The 25,870-nt window shown below is 41.7% G+C and overlaps 1 protein-coding gene across 4 annotated transcripts in view; it reads left to right on the top strand.

Annotated features, from left to right (window-relative positions):
* The window catches only part of lratb.1 (lecithin retinol acyltransferase b, tandem duplicate 1), a 234,407-nt gene that overhangs the window by 46,495 nt on the left and 162,042 nt on the right, over nucleotides 1–25,870 (top strand). For all 4 annotated transcript variants that reach the window (XR_012098671.1, XM_073043138.1, XM_073043137.1 and 1 more), the window contains exons 3-4: nucleotides 3,049–3,118; nucleotides 4,175–4,305. Coding sequence is in view for 3 of the 4 variants with exons in the window: in XM_073043138.1 (XP_072899239.1) it covers nucleotides 3,049–3,118; nucleotides 4,175–4,305 (201 nt within the window). In the remaining variant the exon portion in view is untranslated. The remainder of the gene's footprint in view (nucleotides 1–3,048; nucleotides 3,119–4,174; nucleotides 4,306–25,870) is intronic.

The following is a 25,870-nucleotide window of genomic DNA, read 5'->3' as shown; positions in this document are numbered from 1 at the left end:
TTATAAATGACTTGGATGATAAAGTGGATGGGCAAGTCAGTAAGTTTTCGGATGACAAAGGTTGATGGTGTTGTGGATAGTGTAGAAGGTTGCCATTGGTTTCAATAGACATAGAGCTGGGATGACAAGTGCCAGATAGAGTGAAGTGATACATTTTCAAACTTGAAGCCAGAGTACATGGCAGCATTCTCAGCAGTCTAGTCCATAGATCCTTCATAGGTTGCTGTGTAAGTTGAGAGGGAGTTTAAGAAGGCATATATAGTGTGTTGGCTTTCATTATGTGGAAAGGTTGAGCGAGCTATGGTGGTTTTCTATGGAGCAAAGGAGGATGACAGACATCGTGATAGAGTTATATAAGACTATATGAATCATAGAATGGACAATCAGTGCCTTTTTTCCAAGGGCAGCAATGGCTAATACCAAAAGACGTTCTTTTAAGGTCATGGAGGGAAGTTTAGATGAGATGTCAAGAACGTGGGAATTATCTGGAATTCACAACTTGGGGAGATGGTTGAGGCTGATGCATTAGGTACATTTCAGAGTCTCTTAGATAGGTATGTGGGTAAAAGAAAATGGGGGGTTATGGGATATGTAGGAGGAAAGGGTTAGACTAATCATGGAGTATGAGTTTATATGGATTGGCACATCGTGGGCCGAAGGCCTCGTGACGTGCTGTACTATTCAATGTTCTGAAAACATGAGGAGCTTAGATAATGTGAATAGCCACGGTCTACCGAGGAGTCCGAAACTGGAACTAGCAACTGTCCAAATGCCTTTTAAATGTAGTAATTGTACCCACCTCTGCCACTTCCCCGGAAGAGTTTTAAAGTGTGAGGGAAAGAAGGAAATATAAAAGGGACCTGATAGCCACCTTTTCATACAGAGGCTGGGGGTTGTATGGAATGAGCTGCCAGGGGAAGTGGTAGAGGTGGATACAATTACTGCATTTAAAAGGCATATGGGCAGTTACTTGGATAGGAAAGGTTTAGAAGGATCTGGGCCAAGTGCAAACAAATGGGATGAACTTAGTTAAGGCAACGGACAGCATAGATGAGCTGGGCTGAATGGCTGGTGTCTGTCCTGTATGACTGAGGTATTAAAATCAGCCATTCTAGAAACTATCAAACTATGTAAGCTCTCTGACTTATGAATAACCTGACTAACAGAAATCTGACTTTATACAACTTCTGCTGTACATTTTAAAACATTTCAAACTGGTAATAATAATGTTTCATGTTACTAATGACTGGATAGTATATTCTCTATTAATTTAATTATGAATATCTTTAGGGTGATTATTCAATAACATGAAAGAAGCATTGCATATGTAGTTCAGTGTTTATGACTTGGGTTACTGTAGAAAATGAAAAAATTGGCTTGGGGACAGTTCTCAGGAATGAAACCCTTGTGTAGTATGGGGCTGTTGGCTTTCTCTTAATTTAGCATTTTCATTTGACGTCTAGACTTAACCTTTACACGTACAAATAAGCTGGAGGAACTCAGCAGGTCGGGATCATCCATGGAAACGTTGACTGTTTGTTTCCATGGATGCTGCCTGACCTGCTGAGTTCCTCCAACTTATTTGTATGTGTTGCTTTGATCCCAGCATCTGCAGTGTACTTTGTGTAGACTTAACCTTTTCTGTAACTATCTAGAAACTTAGAGTTATGGTCACATCCTCCCCAGGTCATGACAGTGTTCCATTCCTTTGAACTACAATGGATTCTGGTTAACTGAGACACATTAGGACCAGTATATTTTGGCTCAGTTAAGTTGCTGCCCCAGTTAGCTGAAGTTTCATGGAAATAGTTAAAATGTACAATAGAAGACAAACTACTCTTGCTTCAAATCAGTGGATAGGACTGTGTTCAGGAGCTCATCAGAGGAACTGAATGAATACACCATAGTTGCCATGGACTTTATAACAACAGTCATAGATGAGTGTGTCTCCACAAATTCATTTAGTCTGCCTCAACCAGAAACCCTGAATGAACTATGAGATCTGCAACCTGCCAAGGGCCAGATCAATGGCATTCAGATTTGGTAACCAAGTAAAATACAAGAGATCCAGGTACAATCTCTGGAAAGCCATTTCATGTGTGAAGTGGCAATTCAAGACCAAACTTGAATCACTGAAGGATGCTTGAATGCTATCACTTATTACAAAGTGACATAAGTAATAACAAAGTTTCACTCAAGGAGCTCAAAGCCTTTTATGTTCATTTGATCTTCAAAACATGGAGGCACAGCTCCCAATGACTCTGATTTTAGTCTCTGAGGAGGATTAACCATGGAAAGCATCCAATTCAGATGGAGTACCTGGTTAGTACTAAAGACCTGTGCTAATCAACTATTCATTTTGATTTGTTGCTGTGTGAATCTCCTCTGGCTGCTAGTTCTCTAATATATTCTGCATAATTGGCTGAACTTTCTACATTGTGTGACAGATGCAGAAAAGTGAATTTGTTCTGTTCTGTCATCATCTTGACTCTTATATAATGGAAATCTTCTCCACTTCCTCCATGTGTGTTTCATGTGCCCTTAAGCCATTTGGCTCTTTGCTTAAAAGCAGCCTTTTCTCTGCTACTGAATTATCAATGAAATGTCTTTTCTGGTTCTGCTATTCAGGATCTAAGTCACGTATTTATTCGTCCTGTTAATTTTTGGAAATGCTTCTCTGTTTCTTTTCTCCCACTTTAGTTTCTTTCTCCCATAGTAAAGGAGGGTTGTGGAACTAACTTTCGCTAAAACCTGATGAAAAGGGAGAATAGAGTATCTAGCTTTCAAAAAACTTGCCTTTGTCTGAAAGCTACAGTAGAAATCTGAAATTCAAACAGAAAAATGTGAAAATATTCTGCAAATCATGCAGAATGTGTGGAAAGGACTCATTCTTTCAGCAGAGCATGTTTCTGTTCCCTTGATTTGGATGTGTGTGCAATGATGCTCTCTAGTACTTAGTTTCAATGATAGCATGAAGTTCATTGAACACTGTTTAGCCATGATTTATTTGCAGATTTTCTGAAGTAACATAATCTACTTTTTTCCTAGAATCTTGGATATGTACCTGATTTTGTGCAGGCTGCAATGGCCCCATTTATTAAAGATATTCATAAAAGAGGTAAGGAGTTATAGGTATGTTCTTTTTCTTGTTTTCTTATAAATTTAATTACAGTTTATAATCTTTAAACCCAAATAGTGGGTTACTTATCAAAAAGATGTGACTGGTATGCCATTGGAACATCACAGGCCCTTCGGCCCACAATGTTGTGCATCCTTTTAACCTAGTCTAAGATCAATTTTACTCTTCCCTCTCATTTGTCCTTCATTTTTCTACCATACAAGTGCCTATCTTAAGATTTTCTTAAATACCCCTAATGTATCTGCCTTTATCACAACCCATAGCAGGGTTTTTCATGTGCTCACCACTCTCTGTATAAAAAAAGCATATCTCTGACATCCCAGAGGAGAGTGGACCATGGGAGAAAAGGAGGGGGGGGGGGGGACATCAGGGGGAGGTGATAAGCAGATGATGAGAAGAGGTAGGAGGGTGCCAGAGTGGACAATTGAAGAAGAGGGAAAGGGGAAGGGGAGAAAATTACTGGAAATTAGAGAAATGAACATTCATGCCATCTGACCTAGGTTGGAGGTGTGCTCTTCCAACTTGAGAGTTGCATCATTGTGGCAGAAGAGCCCATGGATTGACCTGTCAGAATGGGAATGGGGATTGGAATTAAATTGGGGGGTCACTGGGAAATCCTGCTTTTTGCAGATAGAGCGAAGGTGCATGACAAAGGGGTTCCCTCAATCTACATTGCCTTTGTGGAGGAGACCACGTCGGGAGCACAGGATACGGTGGGAGACCCCTGCAGATTCACAGGTAAAGTGTTGGCTCACATGGAAGAACAGTTTGTGCCCCGAATGAAGGTAAAGGAGGAGGTGACTGGGCAGGTGTGACACACCTTATGCTTGGATTTCTTGATGCATGTGCAAATGACTGTAACTCACTTTGAGGTGAAGGTAAGACCTCGAGTAATTTTTATCAGTGTTTGTTGAGAAGATGACAGCTGAAATTATACTGGTAGAAGTTAAAGATTATAGAAACAATGGATGGTATAAAAAGTTGTAGGGAGGAGGTATACATTTCTGAAGTTACATTAATTATTTTGTACTTCAGGAATCCGTGTGGTCTGCAATGCTGGTGGCGTGAACCCTTTGGCTTGTGCTGCAGCTCTGCAGAAGGTTGTTGAGAAAGCACAATTAGACTTGAAGATTGCAGTTGTGACAGGAGATGATCTAATGTTGATGGTAAGTACAGTAGAAACCATATATGCCTTATTAAGTCAACAGAACAGGTCTATTGTATCTCTTATACAATTGTCTGTGACGTGCATAATTTTCAAAGTATCAGCTTCCCAGAAGTGGCTGATCTATAAAATATGCTTCAGTTAAGCTTATAATTTCAGTTGTTGCTTAGTAATTTTTTAAGTAAACATACATTGCCACCAAAATACAAAATGGTGCTCACTTGGGGGGAATTCCCAATCAGTGGCTGACCTCCCATTAAAAAACTATCAATGCTGGAAATACACAGCAGGTCTGCAGCATTTGTGGTCAGAAACATCAGTCAGGAGACCCAGGAGGGACTGTTGCAGGAACTCTATCAACATCATTTGGAGTATGGTGTTCAGTTCTGGTTGTCTCGTTATAGAAAAGATGAGGAAACTTTAGAGAGGATGCAGAGGAGATTCACCAGGATACTGTCTGCATTACAGAGCATGTCATATGGGGATAGGTTGAGTGAGATTGGGTGTTTCTCTTTGGGGTAGAGCATGATAGGACTTGATACACGTGTACTAGCTGGTAGTAGCATACCAAGTGGACAACCAGTGCCTTTATCCCAGGGTGGAAATAGCTAAGATGACAGGATAAAAAAAGGTGACTGGAGGAAAGTACAAAAGGGATGTCAGAGGTACGTGGTGAGTGCATGGGACGCACTGCCAGGGATGGTGGTAGAGGCAGATAAATTAGAGACTCTGTGTAGGGTGTAAGTGTTAGATAAATAGGATAAAAGTTCGGCACATCATAGACTGAAGGGCCTTTACTGTGTTATGTTCTATTAAATACAAACCCATTTCCAGAAAAGTTGGGATATTTTCCAAAATGCAATAAAAACAAAAATCTGTGATATGTTAATTCATGTGAACCTTTATTTAACTAACAAAAGTACAAAGAAAAGATCTTCAATAGTTTTACTGACAAACTTAATTGATTTTTGTAAATATACACAAATTTAGAATTTGATGGCTGCAACACACTCAACAAAAGTTGGGACAGAGGCATGTTTACCATTGTGTTACATCACCTTTCCTTTTAATAACACTTTTTAATCGTTTTGGAACTGAGGATACTAATTGTAGTAGATTTGCAATTGGAAATTTTGTCCATTCTTGCTTGATATAAGACTTCAGCTGCTCAACAGTCCGTGGTTTCCGTTGTCTGATTCTCCTCTTCATGATGCACCATACATTTTCAATAGGAGATAGATCTGGACTGGCAGCAGGCCAGTCAAGCACACGCACTCTGTGTCTACAAAGCCACGCTGTTGTAGCCCGTGCAGAATGTGGTCTGGCATTGTCCTGCTGAAATAAGCATGAATGTCCTGGGAAGAGACGTCGCCTTGATGGCAACATATGTCTCTCTAAAATCCTAATATACGCCTCAGAGTCAATGGTACCTTTACATACATGCAACTCACCCATGCCGTGGGCACTGATGCACCCCCACACCATCACAGATGCTGGCTTTTGCACATTTCACTGATAACAATCAGGATGGTTGTTTTCATCTTTGGCACGGAGAACTTGACGCCCGTGTTTTCCGAAAACTAGCTGAAATGTGGACTCATCTGACCACAGCACATGGTTCCACAGTCTTTCGGTCCATCTGAGATGAGCTCGGGCCCAGAGAACGCCGGCGTTTCTGCATAGAGTTGATGTATGGCTTCCTCCTTGCGTAATACAGTTTCAAGTTGCATTTCTGGATGCAGTGACGGACTGTGTTAAGTGACAATGGTTTTCCGAAGTACTCCCGAGCCCAGGTGGCTTTAATTGTTACAGTAGCATGACGGTTTCTTAGGCAGTGCCGCCTGAGGGCTCGAAGATCACGCTAATTCAACAGTGGTTTCCGACCTTGCCCTTTATGCACTGAGATGTCTCTGAATCCTCTGAATCTTTTCACAATATTATGTGCTGTAGATGTTGAAATACCTAAACTCCCTGCAATCTTGCGTTGGGATATGTTCCTTTTGAACTGACTAACAATTCTCTCACGAATTTTGGCACAAAGGGGTGAGCCACGACCCATCCTTGCTTGCAAAGACTGAGCCTTTGATGGATGCTATTTTTATACCCAGTCATGATAACTCACCTGCTACCAATTAGCCTTCTTAATGTGGAGTCTTCCAAACCGGTGTTACTTGAATATTCTGTGCACTTTTCAATCTTATTTTAACTCCGTCCCAACTTTTGTTGAGTATGTTGCAGCCATCAAATTCTAAATTTGTGTATATTTACAAAATACAATTAAGTTGGTCAGTAAAACTATTGAAAATCTTTTCTTTGTACTTTTGTCAGTTAAATAAGGGTTCACGTGAATTAACATATCACAGATTTTTGTTTTTATTGCATTTTGGAAAATATCCCAACTTTTCTGGAAATGGGGTTTGTATTTAAAGTTCATAAAAATCCTGGACCTTATTGGTAGTATGGGGAGGTAAATTTGAAAGCTTTTTTTTGTAATTTTATGTATATTGCTGAGCCTAACCTGAACTTTAAATGCTGCTTTGCTGATTTCATATTGTCCATCTACCTATAACCCAAATATTTCATCCACCCAACCCCTTCCTCTGTTTGGTTCCTTTTCTCTCCCTTAATAGTCTCATTATTCTTATTTAGCAGATTAGAGCACTTGTAGTGTCTGTGTCTCTGCTTCACCCTTCATCCTCTGTCTCCAATTTTAACCTTACTCTATCTGCCCTTGACTGCTTCCACCTGTCACCCAAATGCCTCTGCCTTGTAAATTCACTTCCTCCACCTCGCTTCTCCTGCCCATCATCTTTCACTCCTCTATGGACCACACATTACCTACCAGCCCCTGTATTCTCATCCTCCCTCCTGTTTGTAGTGCCTGTCTTTCCTCTTCACTCTTAGTCCTGATGCATGGCTTTGACCCACAATGTTGACAATTGCCTTTCCATCTCAGATGCCTCTCGACCTGTTGAGTTCCTCCAGCTGTTTGTTCCTTGCTAATATTAAATAAGAAATGCACCTCTGACTAGAAAAGGAATCCCTAACTAGCTTGACAGCCCATTGTTGTGTAGCACAGAACTATGCCCTTCAGCCCAACTGGTCCAAACCAGCAAAGATTCCCATCTAAGCAAGTCCCATTTGTCCAAGCTTTGTGCATGTCCCTCTATCTTGTACATCTCTATAAGGTCACCCTCATTCTTCTACATGCCAATGAAAAAAACTGCTTAACCTTTCTCCATAAGTTAATTCCTGTAGTCCAAGCAAAATCCTCAAAACTGCTCTGCACTCTTTCTCACTTAACGACAACTTTCCTAAACTAGGATGACCAAAATGCAGCACAATATTCTAAAAGTGACCTCACCACTATTACATTGCCTCAGCCCATTATGTTTGTATTGTGGATTTGAGTTTATCTGATATATTTCAGATTTTGTTTATAAGGGTTACTTGAGACCATGGTGGCTGTAAAATAACGTGGGTCAGGGTTGATGCTTGAGCAATACCAAAAAGTGGTAAAGTAAATCAGATAGGCAGACTTCAAGTGGATATTTGTGAGCTTAAAATTCTACTGAGAATCTAGTCCTATTTTGTATGCTTTATCAATCACATTTCACATGGACATACTGGAAAATTTTAGAAAAGCACTGATGAGTCCATTGAAGGTTGTTTATATTTTCATACAGAATTAACCCTTGTATTATATGTTGAGATGACAATAGAATCACAATAATTACAATGTATTTGATCTTTTATATTTAACTGTTTTGCTTTGTGCATTCTACCAAAAATAAATATTAATCTTTTGCCCTAAGATTTAAAAAAGTATATCAAGCAGTGTGTAATGTTCTTGTTTTTTATAATTTTGTTTGTTTTAATGCTAATTAAGTGAATTAACAAGTTTTCTGAATTTATATATCCAGGAGTAAGAGATACGGCCTTTGACAATAGCATTCATATTAGTAATATTAATAATAATTCTCTTTTGCTTCTCATTAAGCATTGAATTACTTTTATGACTGCTTATCTCACTGCTCATGTGCAGCATTTCATATTAGCACCGAGATTCAGATTAGAATTTTTATGGATAGAGTTCTAAATGATTTGGATTAAGTTATCAGATTGTGTCTCTTGATTCTGTGTTCTCCTATTAGACCATAAGACATTGCAGCAGAATTTGACTCTTCATTTCTGCACTGTCATTTGATTATGGCTGATTTGTTTTGCACTCACAATTCCATTATCCTGACTTTTTCTGTAACCTTTGATGCCCTTACTAATCAAGAACCTGTCAACTTTCTCTTTAAATACACCCAGTGTTTCCACAGCTACAGCTTCCACAGGTGAATTCCACAGATCCACCACTCTCTGGCAGAAGAAATTCCTCCCTATCTCTGTTCTTACAAGGATGTCCTTCATTCTGAGGCTGTGCCCTTTGGCCCTAGACTCTCCTACTATTGGAAACATCCTCTCCATGTCATCTCTATCTAGGCCTTTCAAAATTTGGTAAGTTTCATTGAGATCTTCCCTCCCCGCATTCTTCTAAACTCCAGTCAGCACAAGCCCAGAGCCATCAAATGCTCCACATATATTTCATTTCATTTGTATAAACCACCTTGCTACACCAATGACAACATATCATTTCATATATATGGGGACCAAAACTGCACACAGTACTCTAAGTATGGTCTGACTCTAAATATATGCCTTATAAACTCTCAGTGTTACATCCTTGTTTTTGTATTGTAGTCCTCTTAAAATGAATAGTAATATTCTTTCTGGAAAGAAGCAGCATTCCTTCTTTATCTCAGTGCTATATTTAATTATCTTAAACAGGCTAACCAGATAATTGAAAGGCCCAAGAACTCTGGATGGTATAAATCGAAAAGGAGTAGTACCAGATGATTCCTTTGTTCAAGAAAGGGAGTAGAGATAACCCTGGGGATTATAGACCAGTGAGTCTTATTACAATGGTAGGCATATCATTGGAGAAGGTTTTTATAGATGTAACCCTCAGGTTCAGCCAGCATGTGTTTGTCTAGGGGAAGACAGCCCAGCCGAACTGAGAAATCTCATTTGTGTAGATGCTGCGTGATGTGTTGCCTGGTTACAAATCCGTACAGCAAAATATTATACAGTACACCATATGCAATTAAACAATTGAACTTTATAAATCTTAAACTGATTATAGGGTTAGTAAAGAAAATAAAAGGAAAAAGGGCCCATTTTAATGAAACAGTCTAATGAACATGTTGGAGTTCATGGTTCTGTTCATTTGTTCCTCATTGACCTCCTCCAAAGTCCACTGTGACCAGCAGTCTACCAACTCTCTCTACTCATGTTTTTTCTCTTCATCTCTTGCCAACAATCCCTTCTCTCAGACCCACAAGAAAGAACAACAGGCCTCTCATTGGATGGCATGCATTTCAAAGCCCCTGTATCTCTAGTCATAACCCAAACATTGCTGCTACAGAGAAACCATTACATTAGCAGTGAAACATTACAGAGAGGCCATTACACTAACATTGAAACCTTACAGCATGTTACATAGAATTTATGAGCATTTGGAGAAACATAGTCTGATTAAGGATAATCAGCATGGCTTTGTGAGAGATAGGTCATGCCTCATGAGTCTAATTGAATTCTTTGAGGATGTGACAAAGTACATTGATGAAAGTAGAGCAGTGGATATGGTGTATATGGACTTCAGTAAGGCATTTGATGAGGCTGATTCAGAAAGGAGGTATAAGATCAGGGGAAATTTGGCTGTGTGGATTTAGAATTGTCTTGCCCATAGAAGGGAGAGGGTGGTTGTAGGTGGAGTATATTCTGCCTGGAGGTTGGTGACCTCCTGTGTTTTACAGGGATCCATTCTCAGGAACCTCTGATCTTTGTGATTTTTATATGAGATTTGGATGAGGAAGTGCAAAAGTGGGTATGTAAGTTTGCAGATGATGGGGAAGTTTGTGGAGTTGTGGATAGTGTAGAAGGTCATCGGAGGTTACAACAGGACATTGACAGGATACAGAGCTGGTCTGAGAAGTGTCAGGTGGCATTCAGTCTGGAAAAATGTGATGTGATTCACCTTGGAAGGTCAAACTTGAAGGCAGAATACAGGGTTAATGACAGGATTCTTAACAGTGTGGGGGACAGCAGGATCTTGGCGTACACATCCATATATCTCTCAAAGTTGCAGTGCAGATGATAGTGTTGTTATGAAGGTGACTAGTCTGTTAGCCTTCATTAGCCAAGGGATTGAGTTCAAGAGCTGCTAAGTAATGTTGCAGCTCTATAAAACTATAGTTAGACCACACTTGGAGTGTTGTGTTCAGTTCATTATAGTAAGGATGTGGAAGCTTTATAGAGGGTGCAGAGGAGATGTACCAGGATGCTGTCTGGATTAGAGGACATGTTTTATGAGGATAGGTTGAGTGAGCTAGGGTTTTTCTATTTAGAGAGGATGAGAGGTGACTTGATAGAGATATATAAGATGATAATAAGATGGTGCGAACAGCCAGAAACTTTCCCAGGATGGAAATGGTGAATATAAGGGGAATAACTTTAAAGTGGTTGGAGGTAATTATAGGGGAGATGTCAGAGGTAAGTTTTGTTACACAGAGTGGTGGGTGCTTGGACATGTAATCGGGGTGGTGGTAAAGGCAGATACATTAGAAACATTTAAGAGACCTAGATAGGCACATAGATGAAAGAAAAATGGAGGGCTAATTGGTAGGGAAGGGTTAGTTTAATCTTGAAATTGTAAAGGATGGAACAGCATTCTTTAAAGAGCCTGTTTTGTGCTGAGCTATGTTGTGTGATCTATATCCCTCTCTATCCTTTGTTAACCTTCTACAAGATCCACAAAGCCATTAATCTTAACAACATCTGCAGACGTAATAACCCGCCCATCCATACTTTCTCCGAGATCATCTATGCGTATTACAAACAGCAACGCCCCAGTGCAAATCCTTGTTGAAACAGCATTACTCATGAACCACATCCAGAGTAAGTCCCATCGACTACCATCTTCTAGATCAAACCTATTTTAATCCAAACAGCCAAATCACCTTAGATCCCATGCATCTTAATCTTTTGAATGAACCTACCATTTTAGGCCTTGTTAAGTGCCTTCCTAAATTCCCCGAGTATAGCATCCACAGCTCTTCCTTCATCAATCACCTTTGTCGCGTCCTCAAAAAACAGTTAAATTTGTAAGACATGACCAAACAAAGCCATGGTAACTGGCCTTTACTGGGGCACAATTTTCCAATGTTCATAAATCTTATCTCTAAGAATCATCTCTAATAGCCTTCCTACCACTGATGTGAAGCACTGTCACACCAAAGTTGAGGGGTGACCTGATAGAGATTTACAACATTGATTTAGATTTGGAGATAAAGCATGGTAACAAAGCCTTGTGGGCCAACAAACCTGCTCTCCAATTACAACCATGTGACCAATTAACCTAAGACCACACAACAATAAGGTCACATGGTGTTGGGCTTGAAATTCTGCCCTGTGTTCGTTTAGGAAGAGAGACAACCAACACCGGAATATTACAAAACTTGGGTTTATTGCAGAATTCGTAACTGGCACAGCGAATCCACGGAGTCACTGGAGAAGGCGCGTTCCGACTTCCCCTTACAATCTGCTCTTATTTATATCCCTTTTCCCCCCCAGCACAACCCCCCGCTACATATTAGGTAATATCGGGCACTTGTGTCCATCTTATTGGCCCGATGCCATACACTCACGAGTTACCTGTTTCTTTTGTTTACTGAATCGCGTGACACTAGTAGTTTCGGTGTAGCGGAATCCCCAGTTTCGCTTCCCCCCCTCCCTCGCATTCCGGTCTCCTAATATTACGTGAGCCACTCCTGACCTGTAATGGCAGTCTCGAATTAACCCTAACATTAACCCTAACACTCCCTCCCTTGGCCTCCCAGAGGCCACATCCCTTACAAGCTTTTCCGCGGCTGCCGGGATCAGGCAGGGAGGTGAGCGTCCCCCGGCACTCTTTGGCATGTCCTCCCTATTTGCTTATCCTGATTTGTCCGACCTAGGGTCACAAAATATGGGTAGGGGTTCCCTAAACATCCGCAATTTTTACAAGTAGCATGCAACATTTCAGAAAACTTATTCAAGAACAAATTCACAATCCCCCCCCTTGCCATGGTCCATTTCAGTCCGTGTCCTCCCATAACACGTCCGCTTTCCGGGAGGGCCATGTCCTCCCCTTCCACCGGGAACAAGGGTGCCTGGTACGCCGGTGGAGGTCCATTCTTTCCAGTCAAGGCTCGATCTATAGTCCGGATGACTAGGGTCCTGATACAGGGTATGCAACAACAACCACACGTGATAAAGATAGCAATTGAAATAGACAGTCCTAGAGCCGACTGTCCCAGAAACGCTCCCCACTTGCCAGAGGTCTTATTTAGCCAGTAGAAAATGATGCCAGTTATTGTCCCCCTCCCTTCTTACCTTTTAATGCCCTGTTGGAGACCTCGGTGACAGGGTATGGACCATGCCACCGTTTTCCGTTCCAGGTGAGCTTCCCCGGCCTCGGAGGAACACTTCCACTCCTACCTTGATGGTGTCCGACCCCTGCGGCTGCTCACTGTTAGATTATTGAACTCACACAGTTATCAATTTTACCATATTTCTAAAAACTCTCATATACTCTGTTACTCAACACGCAAATGTCTGAGTTTTGGTAACTCGAAATTGAAGTGCTCCATGGCTCCCTAGTACACAGAGAGGATCAAATGTGGGACGGTCGCCTTTCAAAACCTGGCCTTCGCGTGGGAGATTTCTCCTCTTAACAACTAGTCTAAGGTAGGCGCCGTCAGTATCCCTGTGTACTACGGTGTACCGCGACACTTTTCTCCTCACTCCTGAGACTTTTATGCCCATCGTGGGCAGCGGGTACCCTCACTCAGAAGACTTTGCCACGGGCGGAGGATCTTCCTAAAAACAGATAAGAGTTAGTACTTACCAGTCACGATTCTGCACCGGGAATGATCTCTCCCAGGGTAATTTGGGGTTGGTGAGGATCCGTCAGCAGACAAGATCTAACTCAGTGATTTAACTATCTAGTGGAAGTCTTCAATATAACAGGCACTTCCTGACCTTAGTCGAGCTTGCGGCCGCAAGTTGTCTGCTGTCGGACCCGCCAGCCTGTGTTGTCTCTCCCTTCCCACGTCGGGGTCACCAAATGTTGGGCTTGAAATTCTGCCCTGTGTTCGTTTAGGAAGAGAAACAACCAACACCGGAATATTACAAAACTTGGGTTTATTGCAGAATTCGTAACTGGCACAGCGAATCCACGGAGTCGCTGGAGAAGGCGCATTCCGACTTCCCCTTACAATCTGCTCTTATTTATATCCCTTTTCCCCCCAGCACAACCCCCCGCTACATATTAGGTAATATCGGGCACTTGTGTCCATCTTATTGGCCCGATGCCATACACTCACGAGTTACCTGTTTCTTTTGTTTACTGAATCGCGTGACACTAGTAGTTTCGGTGTAGCGGAATCCCCAGTTTCGCTTCCCCCCCTCCCTCGCATTCCGGTCTCCTAATATTACGTGAGCCACTCCTGACCTGTAATGGCAGTCTCGAATTAACCCTAACATTAACCCTAACAATGGTCACAGGGAGAATGTTGAAACTCTATATGGAGAGCAGTGGAATTGAACCTGCGTTGCTACCCCTATAATAGCATTAGGCTAATCGATACGAAACCATGCCACCCAATGTTAGGAAAGACACAGAGTAGCACATACATCAAGCATAAGAGCACAATTAGGCTATTCTCGATCATGGCTAATTTATTACCCTGTCAACCCTATTTATTACCATTGTACCTTTTGATGTCTTTACTAACCAAGAACCTATCAATCTCCACAACAGCCATCCATGGCAATGAATTCCACAGATTCACCACCCTCTGACTAAAGAATTTCCTCCTCTGTTCTAAAAGGATGTCTATTCTGAGCCTGTGCCCTCTGAATAATTGAATTCATACAGCAATTTGAGAGGGAGAAGCATAACTCACATGTATCAATATCACAGTGGAACAATGGGAATTACAGAGGCATGAGAGAGAAGCTTCTCCAGGTGGATTGGAGGAGGATACTGGCAGGGATGACTGCAGAGCAGAGATGGCTGAAGTTTCTGGGAATAGTTCACAAGGCACAGGATAGATATGTCCCCCAGAAGTAGTTGTTCTCAAATGGCAGGGGTAGGCAACTGTGGCTGACAAGGGAAGTTAAGGACTGCATAAAAGCCAAGGAAAGGGCATATAAGGTAGCAAAAGTGAGTGCAAAGTTGGATGATTTAGAAGCTTTTAAAATTCAACAAAAGACAACCAAAAAAGCTATAAGAAAGGAATAGATGAAGATTGAGGGCAAACTAGCCAATAATATAAAGAGGATATTAGAAGTTTTTTTCAGTTATATAAAGAGTAAAAGGGAGGTGAGAGTTGATATTAGACCACTGGAAAATGATGCTGGTGAGGTACGAATGGGGGACAAAGAAGTGGCAGATTAATGGGTACTTTGCATCTGTCTTCACTGTGGAAGACACTAGCAGTGCGCCAGAGGTCTGTAAGTATCAGGGAGCAGGAGTGAGTGCCATTGCCATTACAAAGGAAAAAGTGCTAGGCAAACTGAAAGGTCTTAAGGTAGATAAGCCAACTGGACCAGATGGACTACATCCCAGAGTCCTGAGAGAGGTTGCTGAAGAGATAAGGGATGCATTGGTCATGATCTTTCAGGAATCACTTGATTATAGCATAGTCCCAAAGGACTGGAAGATTGCAAATGTCACTCCAATCTGTAAGAATGGAGGAAGGCAAAAGAAAGGAAATTATTGGCCAGTTAGTGAAGCCTCAGTAATTGGGAAAGTGTTGGAGTTTATTATTAAGGATGAGGTTTCAGGGTACATAAGACTATTTATATAATAAGTCAAAGTCAGCATGGTTTCTGTAAAGGGAAATCTTGCCTGACAAATCTGCTAGAGTTCTTCAAGGAAGTAACAAGCAGGGTGGACAAAGGAGAGGCAGTGGATGTCATTTACTTGTATTTTCAGAGGCATTTGATAAGGTGCCACACATGAGGCTGCTTAACAAAATAAAATCCTATGGCGTAACAGGAAAGGTACTGGCATGGATCAAGGAATGACTGACAGGCAGGAGACAACCAGTAGGAATAAAGGGGACTTTCCTTGGTTGGCTGCCAGTGACTGGTGTTTTTCCTCAGGGTCAGTATTGGGACCGCTGCTTTTCACATTGTTTGTCAGTGATTTGGATAATGGAATTGGTGGCTTTGTGACAAAGTTTGCAGATGATATAAAGATAGCTGGAGGGATAGGTAGTGCTAAGGAAGCAATACAATTGCAGCAGGACTTAAACAATTTGAAAGAATGGACAAAAAAGTGGCAGATTGGATACAGTGTTGGGGAATGTATGATAATGTATTTTGGTAAAAGTGTTACGAACCCTGTAACTGGGTATCTTACCAGCAAAGATAGGAGTATCCGTTGAAGTCTGATGATACTATTTTTAACAGTATTTATTAGTAAAAATACACAAAAATAATATCAATGCAAATATACAGATAATATACGTCATCAATACTAAACCTAAAAGTGCGGGTATAATAAGAATCAATAAGAAATAAGCTCTATCATTGTCTAGGGGATAATGAATTGTCTGATGGAAATATAAAGTTCAGTTCAGTTCATACAGGCTGCAGTAGTTATTGTTCACTGTGTTGCAGTTGTTGGAGAGAGAGAGAGAGTAACTTGCCGACTTTCCTTTTACGACCTTGATCCGTCTCCGTCCTTTAGCTAGACCGTTCCGTGGAGAACTCGTCACCCAGGCAAGGGTGGACACACACACAAGCCCCCACCGGTCTCGTAGTGTCTCTCCTGGTGCGTCTGAGGGGTGTTCCCCAGACCCTACTTTTATACCCACTCACGGAGTCTCAGGTGTCAATCAGGTTGGGATGATGCAATCCCTCAACTAGACCACTCTGGTTGCCCCCAAGGGGTTTCAATGAATAGAACAGTACTCAATACATGATTCCTTCTCCAAGAGACAATAGCAGTAATCTCTCTCTTTGTCAGTAGGAGACATTCCAACCTGTGCTGTGCCCCTCTCTCATAAATTTGTATGAGCTGTTTATCTCTCTCATTTCCTTTGATAACAGCATCGGAATAGTAGCGATTTGCGATTCTCCAAAGGGGGGGGCATTGGCGATTCTGTACCCTTCTGCCCATCAGAGTTGCTCCTCATTCGTAACACCCCCATCCTTCTAAGAATTTTTACTACAGGGAAAAATTAACTAATACAGAGTCTTAGAATTTCAGAATCTAACACAATACAAAAGAGTTTTTTTTCACTACAGAGTAATAGTTATACATTCAATTCAGCATGTAGACAGTTAGCGATTACATTGTCACTTCCTTTAATAGCTTAATATCTTGTACCTTAATAAATTCCTGTAGCATCAGACTCCAATTTAATAACCACCTATTTTTATTCCTTTTCTTCAGCAAAACAAAAGAGTTGTGATCTTAGCTTACGTGTATATTACAAAAGTTTATGCAAATACTAATCTTTATTTTACTTTCAAACTTAACAGTCAGTCTTCCATGGTGTTGTCTTTATTATTTACATGCTTTGTCGAAATCCCTCAAAACCAGATTCTGTTATTTAAAGTGGCATTTTGTCAACCTTCGCCCCTTTTCCACTTAACGCTCACGTGGTTAGCTTGCTCACCAGTGTGGAATAGGCTTTTGCATGCTCCATTCATAGGAGTTATTTTATCAACAATGTTTTCCAAACTTAGCCCATCTTCTGAACTTCCACACAATTCTTTATTTTTAAGCAAGTCGTTAGTTTTATCTTCAGGACCCTTCATTCTATTAGTTTTCAGTTTAATATCTGCAAGCGATCCCTCTTTGTCCAAACAACATTTCAAATTCTGCCTCTTCACAGCACACCCTTGAATAACATTAGCGAGTGGGGTACCTTTACATTCCAAATCAAACTGTAATTGATTCGCAGGCACCTTGTTAACAAGCCATTGTTCCTTCAGCCTGGTTACTGCTTCTGACACCAATCCAGACTTTAAATTTTCTTCATTCAATTTAGGAACTACACTTTTCCCTTCTCCTTCAATAATAATATCCACATCACCACCTTTTATCTCCTCACTAACTTTTAACACACCTTCTAACACAAACAACTGGGAATTCTCACATCCCACTAGTACCAAGGTTAACCCTTTCTTCACTGAACCAAGTCCATCTGACCCAAAAGGACTGCGTTCCTTTTCAACCAAATCAGATACCTCAGACTTTTCCCGAGTTTCATTACTAGGTTCAATACCACGTGCATCCACATCTTGAACACACTCAGACGGGACATCTGCCTCTTCCAGGCTTTCAATACCCGTTCCCTTTTCAAATTCTAAATTCCCCTGATCCTCCCAGTTACTCTCTGGGCAACTCCCATCCGGAGTAAACTCAACCCTGCGGGTTAAAACAACCTCATCTGCTAACCCAGCAGACTCCTTCAAGGTAATGGCATCCTTTTCATCTAGGACTGCCCTTATTACATTATCGGGAACACCTTTAAATTCTTCAACTTCTTCAAACAGTTCTGTCAAGCCAGACAGATCATCCATGTCCAACCCTGGACCTTCTAACAGCCTTATCTGTTTCTCATTTTTACTCTGTGCCTCTATAAATTTCCTCCTGGCTAAGGGTAGGTCTACCTCCTCTCCTTTACTCTCTTTCACCTTCCTATTCTCCGTTTTACCACCCTCTAACCCCTCTTGGTACAGGGTCAGTAAAAACATCTCAGCCAAATCGATACTGGACTCATTTAAACTGGTCTCTTTCTCAGCTGCCTTTCTTGACATGCTGCGAGTGATTGCGCATGCGGGATAGATCTTGGAATCTAGGGGCGGGTCCTCAACACTTACAGGCTGGCTCGTCAGCTTCATTGCTGACCAAACCTCACCACCTGCTAAATCGTTACCAAGAAGGACGTCCACGCCAGCTCTCGGAAATTCTGATTGCACCCCTATTTCAACTGGTCCAGATACCAGATCACAATTTATAATGATCCTATGCAAAGGCACAGCTTCTGTCCCTTTTCCTATGCCTCTCAAAGCTACGTCTCCAGTCTCAGGACCAAAATCTAGAACCTTACTGAGAATCAATGACTGCTCAGCTCCAGTATCTCTCCAGATCCGCACTGGAACTGGTGTTTCTCCCTCTTTCACAGACACGGTCCCTTCTGAAATAAATTTCTCACGCCCCTCTCGTATTCTATCTACCTGGGGCTTTCTCGTCGATTTGCTGATCGACACAATACATCCTGTAGGGACTGCTGCTTTCCCTTTTCCTGTCTCCTTCCTCGGAGCAAAGCACTTAGATGCAATATGACCCACCTTTCCACAATTAAAACTGGTCAAGTCAGGAACCCTCCTGCCATCTTGCCTTTCTTCCTCCTTACTTTTACCACTAGCTCCCGGCTGTATTTCTGCTTCAGCCAGCGGGCTTTCTCTACCGTTCCTACGGTCTTTCTGGTAACTCTTATTGGAGGAAAACTTTGTCTTGTGGGTTAGGGCATATTCATCTGCAAACCTGGCAAATTCGGATATGGACTTATTCGGCTTCTCGTTCAAATACATCTGGATATCATCCGAAACACAACCTTTAAATTCCTCAATCAGAATTAACTCCCTGAAACGCCGAAAATCCTCTTCCACCCTTTCCGCTGCACACCAGCGATCCAAGAGCACACCCTTCTCATAGGCAAACTCTGCATATGTCTGATTCCACACTTTCTTTAAATCTCTGAACTTTTGTCTATATGCCTCAGGTACCAACTCGTAGGCCCGAAGGATAGCCTGTTTTACTTCCTCATAATTCTCAGACTTCTCCACAGACAACGCTGCATATGCCCGTTGTGCCTTCCCTTTTAACACACTTTGTAACAACGCCACCCAGTGATCTCTGGGCCACTTCTGATTCACTGCCACCTTTTCAAAATGCAAGAAGTAACTATCAACATCCATCTCCTCGAACGGAGGTACTGACCTAAACTCCCTACTAACATTAAACCTCTCCTCTCGGTCTGCCCCTTGGACCCTTCTCTCTTGCCTTAACTTCTCCATGTCCAGCTCATGCTGCCTCTGTTTCTCCTTCTCCCTTTCAGCTCTTTCATGCTCCCTCTGCTTTTCAGCTGCTTCCAGCTCTTTTAACCTAATTTCATGCTCCCTCTTCGCCTCTAACTCCTTTAGCTGGAGCTCATACTCCCTTTTCTGTTCCAACCTTAATTTTTCCAATTCTAACTGAGCCGTCCCAATAGCTGGTACCTTTTCAGGGGTAGGTTCCACTACCTCAGCCGAAAACACCTCCTTATTTAGGCCTCATATGGAGCCAGTGATCATTAATGGAGAATGTGTGGAGCAGGTTAAGACCTACAAGTATCTGGGAGTACAGTTAGACGAGAAGCTAGACTGGACTGCCAACACAGATGCCTTGTGCAGGAAGGCACAGAGTCGACTGTACTTCCTAAGAAGGTTGGCGTCATTCAATGTCTGTAGTGAGATGCTGAAGATGTTCTATAGGTCAGTTGTGGAGAGCGCCCTCTTCTTTGTGGTGGCGTGTTGGGGAGGAAGCATTAAGAAGAGGGACGCCTCACGTCTTAATAAGCTGGTAAGGAAGGCGGGCTCTGTCGTGGGCAAAGTACTGGAGAGTTTAACATCGGTAGCTGAGCGAAGGGCGCTGAGTAGGCTACGGTCAATTATGGATAACTCTGAACATCCTCTACATAGCACCATCCAGAGACAGAGAAGCAGTTTCAGCGACAGGTTACTATCGATGCAATGCTCCTCAGACAGGATGAAGAGGTCAATACTCCCCAATGCCATTAGGCTTTACAATTCTACCGCCAGGACTTAAGAACTTTTTAAAAGCTATTATTAATGCTTTTTGAGATAGTGATTTAGATGCATATCATATTTTTTTACTGAGTTAAGTATTGTATGTAATTAGTTTTGCTACAACAAGTGTATGGGACATTGGAAAAAAGTTGAATTTCCCCATGGGGATGAATAAAGTATCTATCTATCTATCTATCTATCTATCTATTAACATAATACTGAGCTATGGCCCTCTGTATCTCCCACTTTTTCATTGATGACTTCACCTCTGTGAGTTTTAATCTTTTCGCAATATTTACCAAGTCCGACTTTGTGGCATCCTCTAGCGCCCCCGGAATCGGGTTTTTTGTGAATTCGTCTACGTCCATCTTTGCTGGTTTCCCGTCTGGTTACCCGCGCAACCAGATCCAAGTCTGGACTTAAAAGCCCGATTTACTGGCCCTCCAATTTGGTATCAAATCTCGAGACGAGGCCCCAAGTTGTTACGAACCCCGTAACTGGGTATCTTACCAGCAAAGATAGGAGTATCCGTTGAAGTCTGATGATACTATTTTTAACAGTATTTATTAGTAAAAATACACAAAAATAATATCAATGCAAGTATACAGATAATATACATCATCAATACTAAACCTAAAAATGCGGGTATTATAATAATAATCAATAAGAAATAAGCTCTATCGTTGTCTAGGGGATAATGAATTGTCTGATGGAAATATAAAGTTCAGTTCATACAGGCTGCAGTAGTTGTTGTTCACTGTGTTGCAATTGTTGGAGAGAGAGAGAGAGAGAGAGAAACTTGCCGACTTACCTTTTACAATCTTGATCTGTCTCCGCCCTTTAGCTAGACCGTTCCGTGGAGGACTCGTCACCCAGGCAAGGGTGGACACACACACAAGCCCCCACCGGTCTCGTAGCGTCTCCTGGTGCGTCTGAGGGGTGTTCCCCAGACCCTACTTTTATCCCCACTCACGGGGTCTCAGGTGTCAATCAGGTTGGGATGATGCAATCCCTCAACCAGACCACTCTGGTTGCCCCCTGAGGGGTTTCAATGAATAGAACAGTACTCAATACACGATTCCTTCTCCAAGAGACAATAGCAGTAATCTCTCTTTGTCAGTAGGAGACATTCCAACCTGTGCTGTGCCCCTCTCTCATAAATTTGTATGAGCTGCTTATCTCTCTCATTTCCTTTGATAACAGCATTGGAATAGTAGCGATTTGCGATTCTCCAAGGGGGGGGGGCATTGGCGATTCTGTACCCTTCTGCCCATCAGAGTTGCTCCTCATTCATAACAAAAGGAACAATAGTCTAAATGGGGAGAAGGAACAATTATCTAAATGAGGAGAAGGTTCAAACATCAGAGGTGCAGAGGGGCTTAGGAGTCCTCATGCAAGACTCCCAAAAGGTTAACTTACAAGTTGAGTCAGTGGTAAAGATAGCAAATGCAACGTTGGCATTTATTTCAAGGGGAATAGAATATAAAAGCAAAAAGATAAGGCTGCACTCGGAGTATTGTCGGCAGTTTTGGGCCCCATATCTCAGAAAAGATGTGTTATCATTGGAGAGTCCTGAGGAGGTTCATGAGGATGATTCCAGGAATGAAGGTGTTAACATATGAGGAGCATTTGGCAGCTTTGGGCCTGTGCTCACTGGAATTTAGCAAAATGTGAGGGGATCTTATTGAAACCTACCGAATGTTGCAAGGACTAGATAGGGTGGATGTGGAGAGGATGTTTCCTGTGGTGGGGGTATCCAGAACTAGAAGGCATAGCCTCAAAATTGAGGGACAACCTATTAGAACATAGGTAAGGAGGATTTTTTTCTATCCAGAGAACAGTAAATCTATTGAATGCTCTGCCAGAGACAGCTGTGGAGGCCAAGTCTGTGGGTGTATTTGAGGCAGAATTTGATAGTTTCTGATCGGTTAGGGCATCACATGATATGGTGAGAAGGCATGTATATGGGGCTGAGAGGAATCCAGGATCAGCCATGATGGAATGGCGGAGCAAACTCGATGGCTGAATGGCCTAATTCTGCTCCGATGTCTTGTGGCCCTCAACTCTCTTACTATAGGAAAGATCCTCTCCGTGCCCACTCTATCTAGGCCTTTCAATATTCTATACTTTTCAATGAGATCCCCTCCCATTCTTCTAAACTGCAAATTTAGTCCAGAACTATCAAACTCTCCAAATATATTAATCCTTTCATTCCTGGGATCATTCCAGTGAACCTCCTCTGGACACTTTCCAATCCTAACACATCCTTTCTTAGATAAGGGTCCCAAAACTACTAACAATACTCCAAATATGGTCTGACCAATGCCCGATAAAGCCTCAGCATTATATCCTTAGTTTCATATTCTAATCCTTTCGAAATGAATGCTAACATTGCATTTGCTTCATTACTACCGACTCAACGGGCAATTTAACTTTTATGAAGTCCCTTCCCAACTGCAATTTCTGAATTTGAAAATAGTCTATGCCATTTATTCCTTCTACCAAAGTGCATGACCACCTGCAAAGTACACCATCCTACAGTGTGTTCTATCTGCCACTTCTTTGCTTATTCTCCTAATCTGTCTGAGACCTTCTGCAAATCCCCTGCTTCCTCAACACTGCCTGCCCCTCCACTTATTTTGTATCATCTGCAAACTTGGCCACAAAGCCATCAATTCAGTCATCCAGATCACTGACATTAACATAAGAAGAGCGGTCCCAACACTGACCCTTGCAGAACACCAGTAGTCACTGACAGCCAACCAGAAAAGGCTCCCTTTATTCTCACTCTTTGCCTCCTACCAATCAACTAATGCTGGTATCCATGCTAGTATCTTTTCTGTAATACCATAGGCTCTTATCTTGCTAAAAAGCCTCACATTCGGCATCTTGTTAAAGGCCTTCTGAAAATCCAAGTAGGCAGTATCTACAGATTCTCCTTTTTCTACCCTGCTTGTTATTTCCTCCAAGAATTCCAACAGATTTGTCAGGCAAGATTTCCCCTTAAGGAAACTATTCTGAATTTGGTTTATTCTATCGTGTGCCTCCAAGTACTCTCAACATTTTATCGTTGTGGATGTAAGTTCCACTGGACAATAGTCGTTGAGATAGGTTACCATGTTCTTAGCCACTGGCTCTAGCCTGCTTGAAGCAGGGGTACCTCAGACTGCCAAAGCGAGAGATTCAATATCTCAGTGAACACTCCAGCCAGTTGATCAGCACAGGTCTTTAGTACTTGGTCAGGTACCCATTTCTGGGCTGGATGCTTTTTGTGGGTACAGCCTCAGAGACAGAAATCACAAGATCATCAGGGGCTGTGGGAGTTTGTGATGGTCTCTCCATGATTTGACAATTGAAACGAGCATGGAAGACATTGAGCTCATCTGGAAGTGAAGCCCAATTGTTGCCTATGTTACTTGATTTTACTTTATAGGAGGTGATGGCATTCGAGTATCCTTCGTTGATTCAGGTTTAGTGCGGTATAGCCATTTTGCCCGTGAGATGGCTTTCCGAAGATCTTACTTGGATCTCTTGTAACTTTCTTGGTCACCAGACTTGAATACCTCGGATCTGGTTAAATCCCAAACAAATCCAATGCATGTTGGCAAATCAGATCCAAAAATGGCCAGGAGATTGGCCAAGGTGATGGTAAAGAGTTAATTCTGTAATTAGAAAATCCTGTTGAATAGAGGTATATTATGGGGTTAATTGCTAGGATGGTCTTAGCCTATCTGCTTGTTACACAGATCATTGACTTTCCTGTGAAATAGGATACATTAATTGGTAAATTGACACACAATTGGTGGTATTATTAATGAGTGCTGATGAGAGGTGATGCATTTGGAGGAAGTTAACCAGTGGTATCTAATGTACCGTGAATGGTAGGGCACGCGGGAGTATTGAGGAATAAGTGACTTGGCTCTGCAAGTCCAAAGATCACTGAAGAGGCAGCACAGGCTGATAAGCTGGTGAAGAATGCACATTGTTTACTTTATTTTGCTGGTGCATATGGGAAATTTGGTAAAAAAAACATTAGATTATTAAAAAACATTAGCTCATGTTGCTACTGGAGGTGGAATATTTCATTATAAGGGGAGACTGAGTAGGCTTGGTGTGTTTTTGTTGTAGTAGAAAAAGCAGAGGGGGACCTGATTGAGCTATTTAAAAAGCACTTTTCACTATAGCGCAAGGGTTCAAGTTGAAGAGTGATAGCTTTAGAGGAGATCTGAGGAAGATTTTGTTCACCATTGGAATGTTTACAATCTGGAGCTTTCAGCTTGAGAAGATGATGGAGCCTGGTACCGTTTTTAAAATGTGCCTGGAAGAGAACGTGAATCAGCCTGGCATTGTAAACCGTGGCCAAGTGCTGGTGAATGGGATTAGCGTAGGTAGCATCTGATGGTTGGCGTAGATGTGGTGTGCCAATTGTTTCTGTGTTATGTGACTCGATTTAGAACACGAGGTAAGCTGACACAAAGTTTTGTTGCAAAGAATAACCTCCTCTTTCTTGAAAATGTAACAGTTTTTAGTGACTTATTTCCCTGTCCCTTTATAATTGCAAATACAGAGTAGTACAACATAGTACAGGCCCTTCTGCCCATGATATTGTGCTGACCTCTTAATGTAGTCTAGGTTCAATTTAACCCTTCTCTTTCACATAGCCCTCTGTTTTTAAAGTGAAAGAAAATAAATGGAATAAATTTTAAAAATTTAATTGAATGTAAACATTCTGCGAGGGGTGGTGAAGAATTAGTATCCAGTATTTTAGCTTTGGTTGGAAGAATTGGGAATTGTCGTTGGTGTGGAAAAGGGTATTATGATGACGACCAGCAGAATGAATGTATGTGGAGGAAGGGATGGGAATGGGGACCATCAGAATCAAAGCTGAGTAATACAAGGCAGGTAGATTGAAACATGGAACTGAGGTAACTGTAAGGGTAGGGAGCTTATAAGCGGAAGAACAGCATTATCCTGTGTGTAGAACTAAATTAATTTTGGGTTTCAACGGAGATTGATATCAGGAAGTAAACCATTGAACTTTCAGGTGGTAATTTTGAGCAGAGCTGATCATTGATTAATGAATGAGTAACAATTATGGGCATTTTTTTATGGAAAGAGGATGAGCTCTGTTGCGTATTTATGTATATTCATTGTTTTACTATAAGTAAAAGTAGAACAGAGACCCTAAGACGTAGGAGCAAAATTAGCCCATTTTTGGCTCATTGAGTCTGCCATCATGACTGAATTTCCCTCTCAACCACAGATTAAGCATTTTAGAAAAACTGTTCAAAAACTATTATTATTACCGTAGATTCCGGACTACAAAGCGCACCTGATTAAAAGCCGCTGGCTCTAATTTTAGAAAGAAAATCAATTTTGTACTTGTACAGGCCGCACCGGATTTTCGGCCGCAGGTGTCCCACGTTGTAATATGAGATATTTACACAGAAAGATATTACACGTGAGGATTTTTTAACTTTTAATTAAATCCATATGGTAACATAAACAAATACATATTGCAAATGCTTTTTTTCGAACCGTGCCTGTAACGTGGCTACTTTTAAACATACGTTGCGTATACTTTTTTACTGAACAACATTCCA

This window comes from Hemitrygon akajei, chromosome 4, assembly GCF_048418815.1.
Source record: "Hemitrygon akajei chromosome 4, sHemAka1.3, whole genome shotgun sequence".
Taxonomy (NCBI): Eukaryota; Metazoa; Chordata; class Chondrichthyes; order Myliobatiformes; family Dasyatidae; genus Hemitrygon; species Hemitrygon akajei.
Note: the sequence above shows the minus strand (reverse complement) of the source record. Positions and strands in the feature narration are given on the sequence as shown.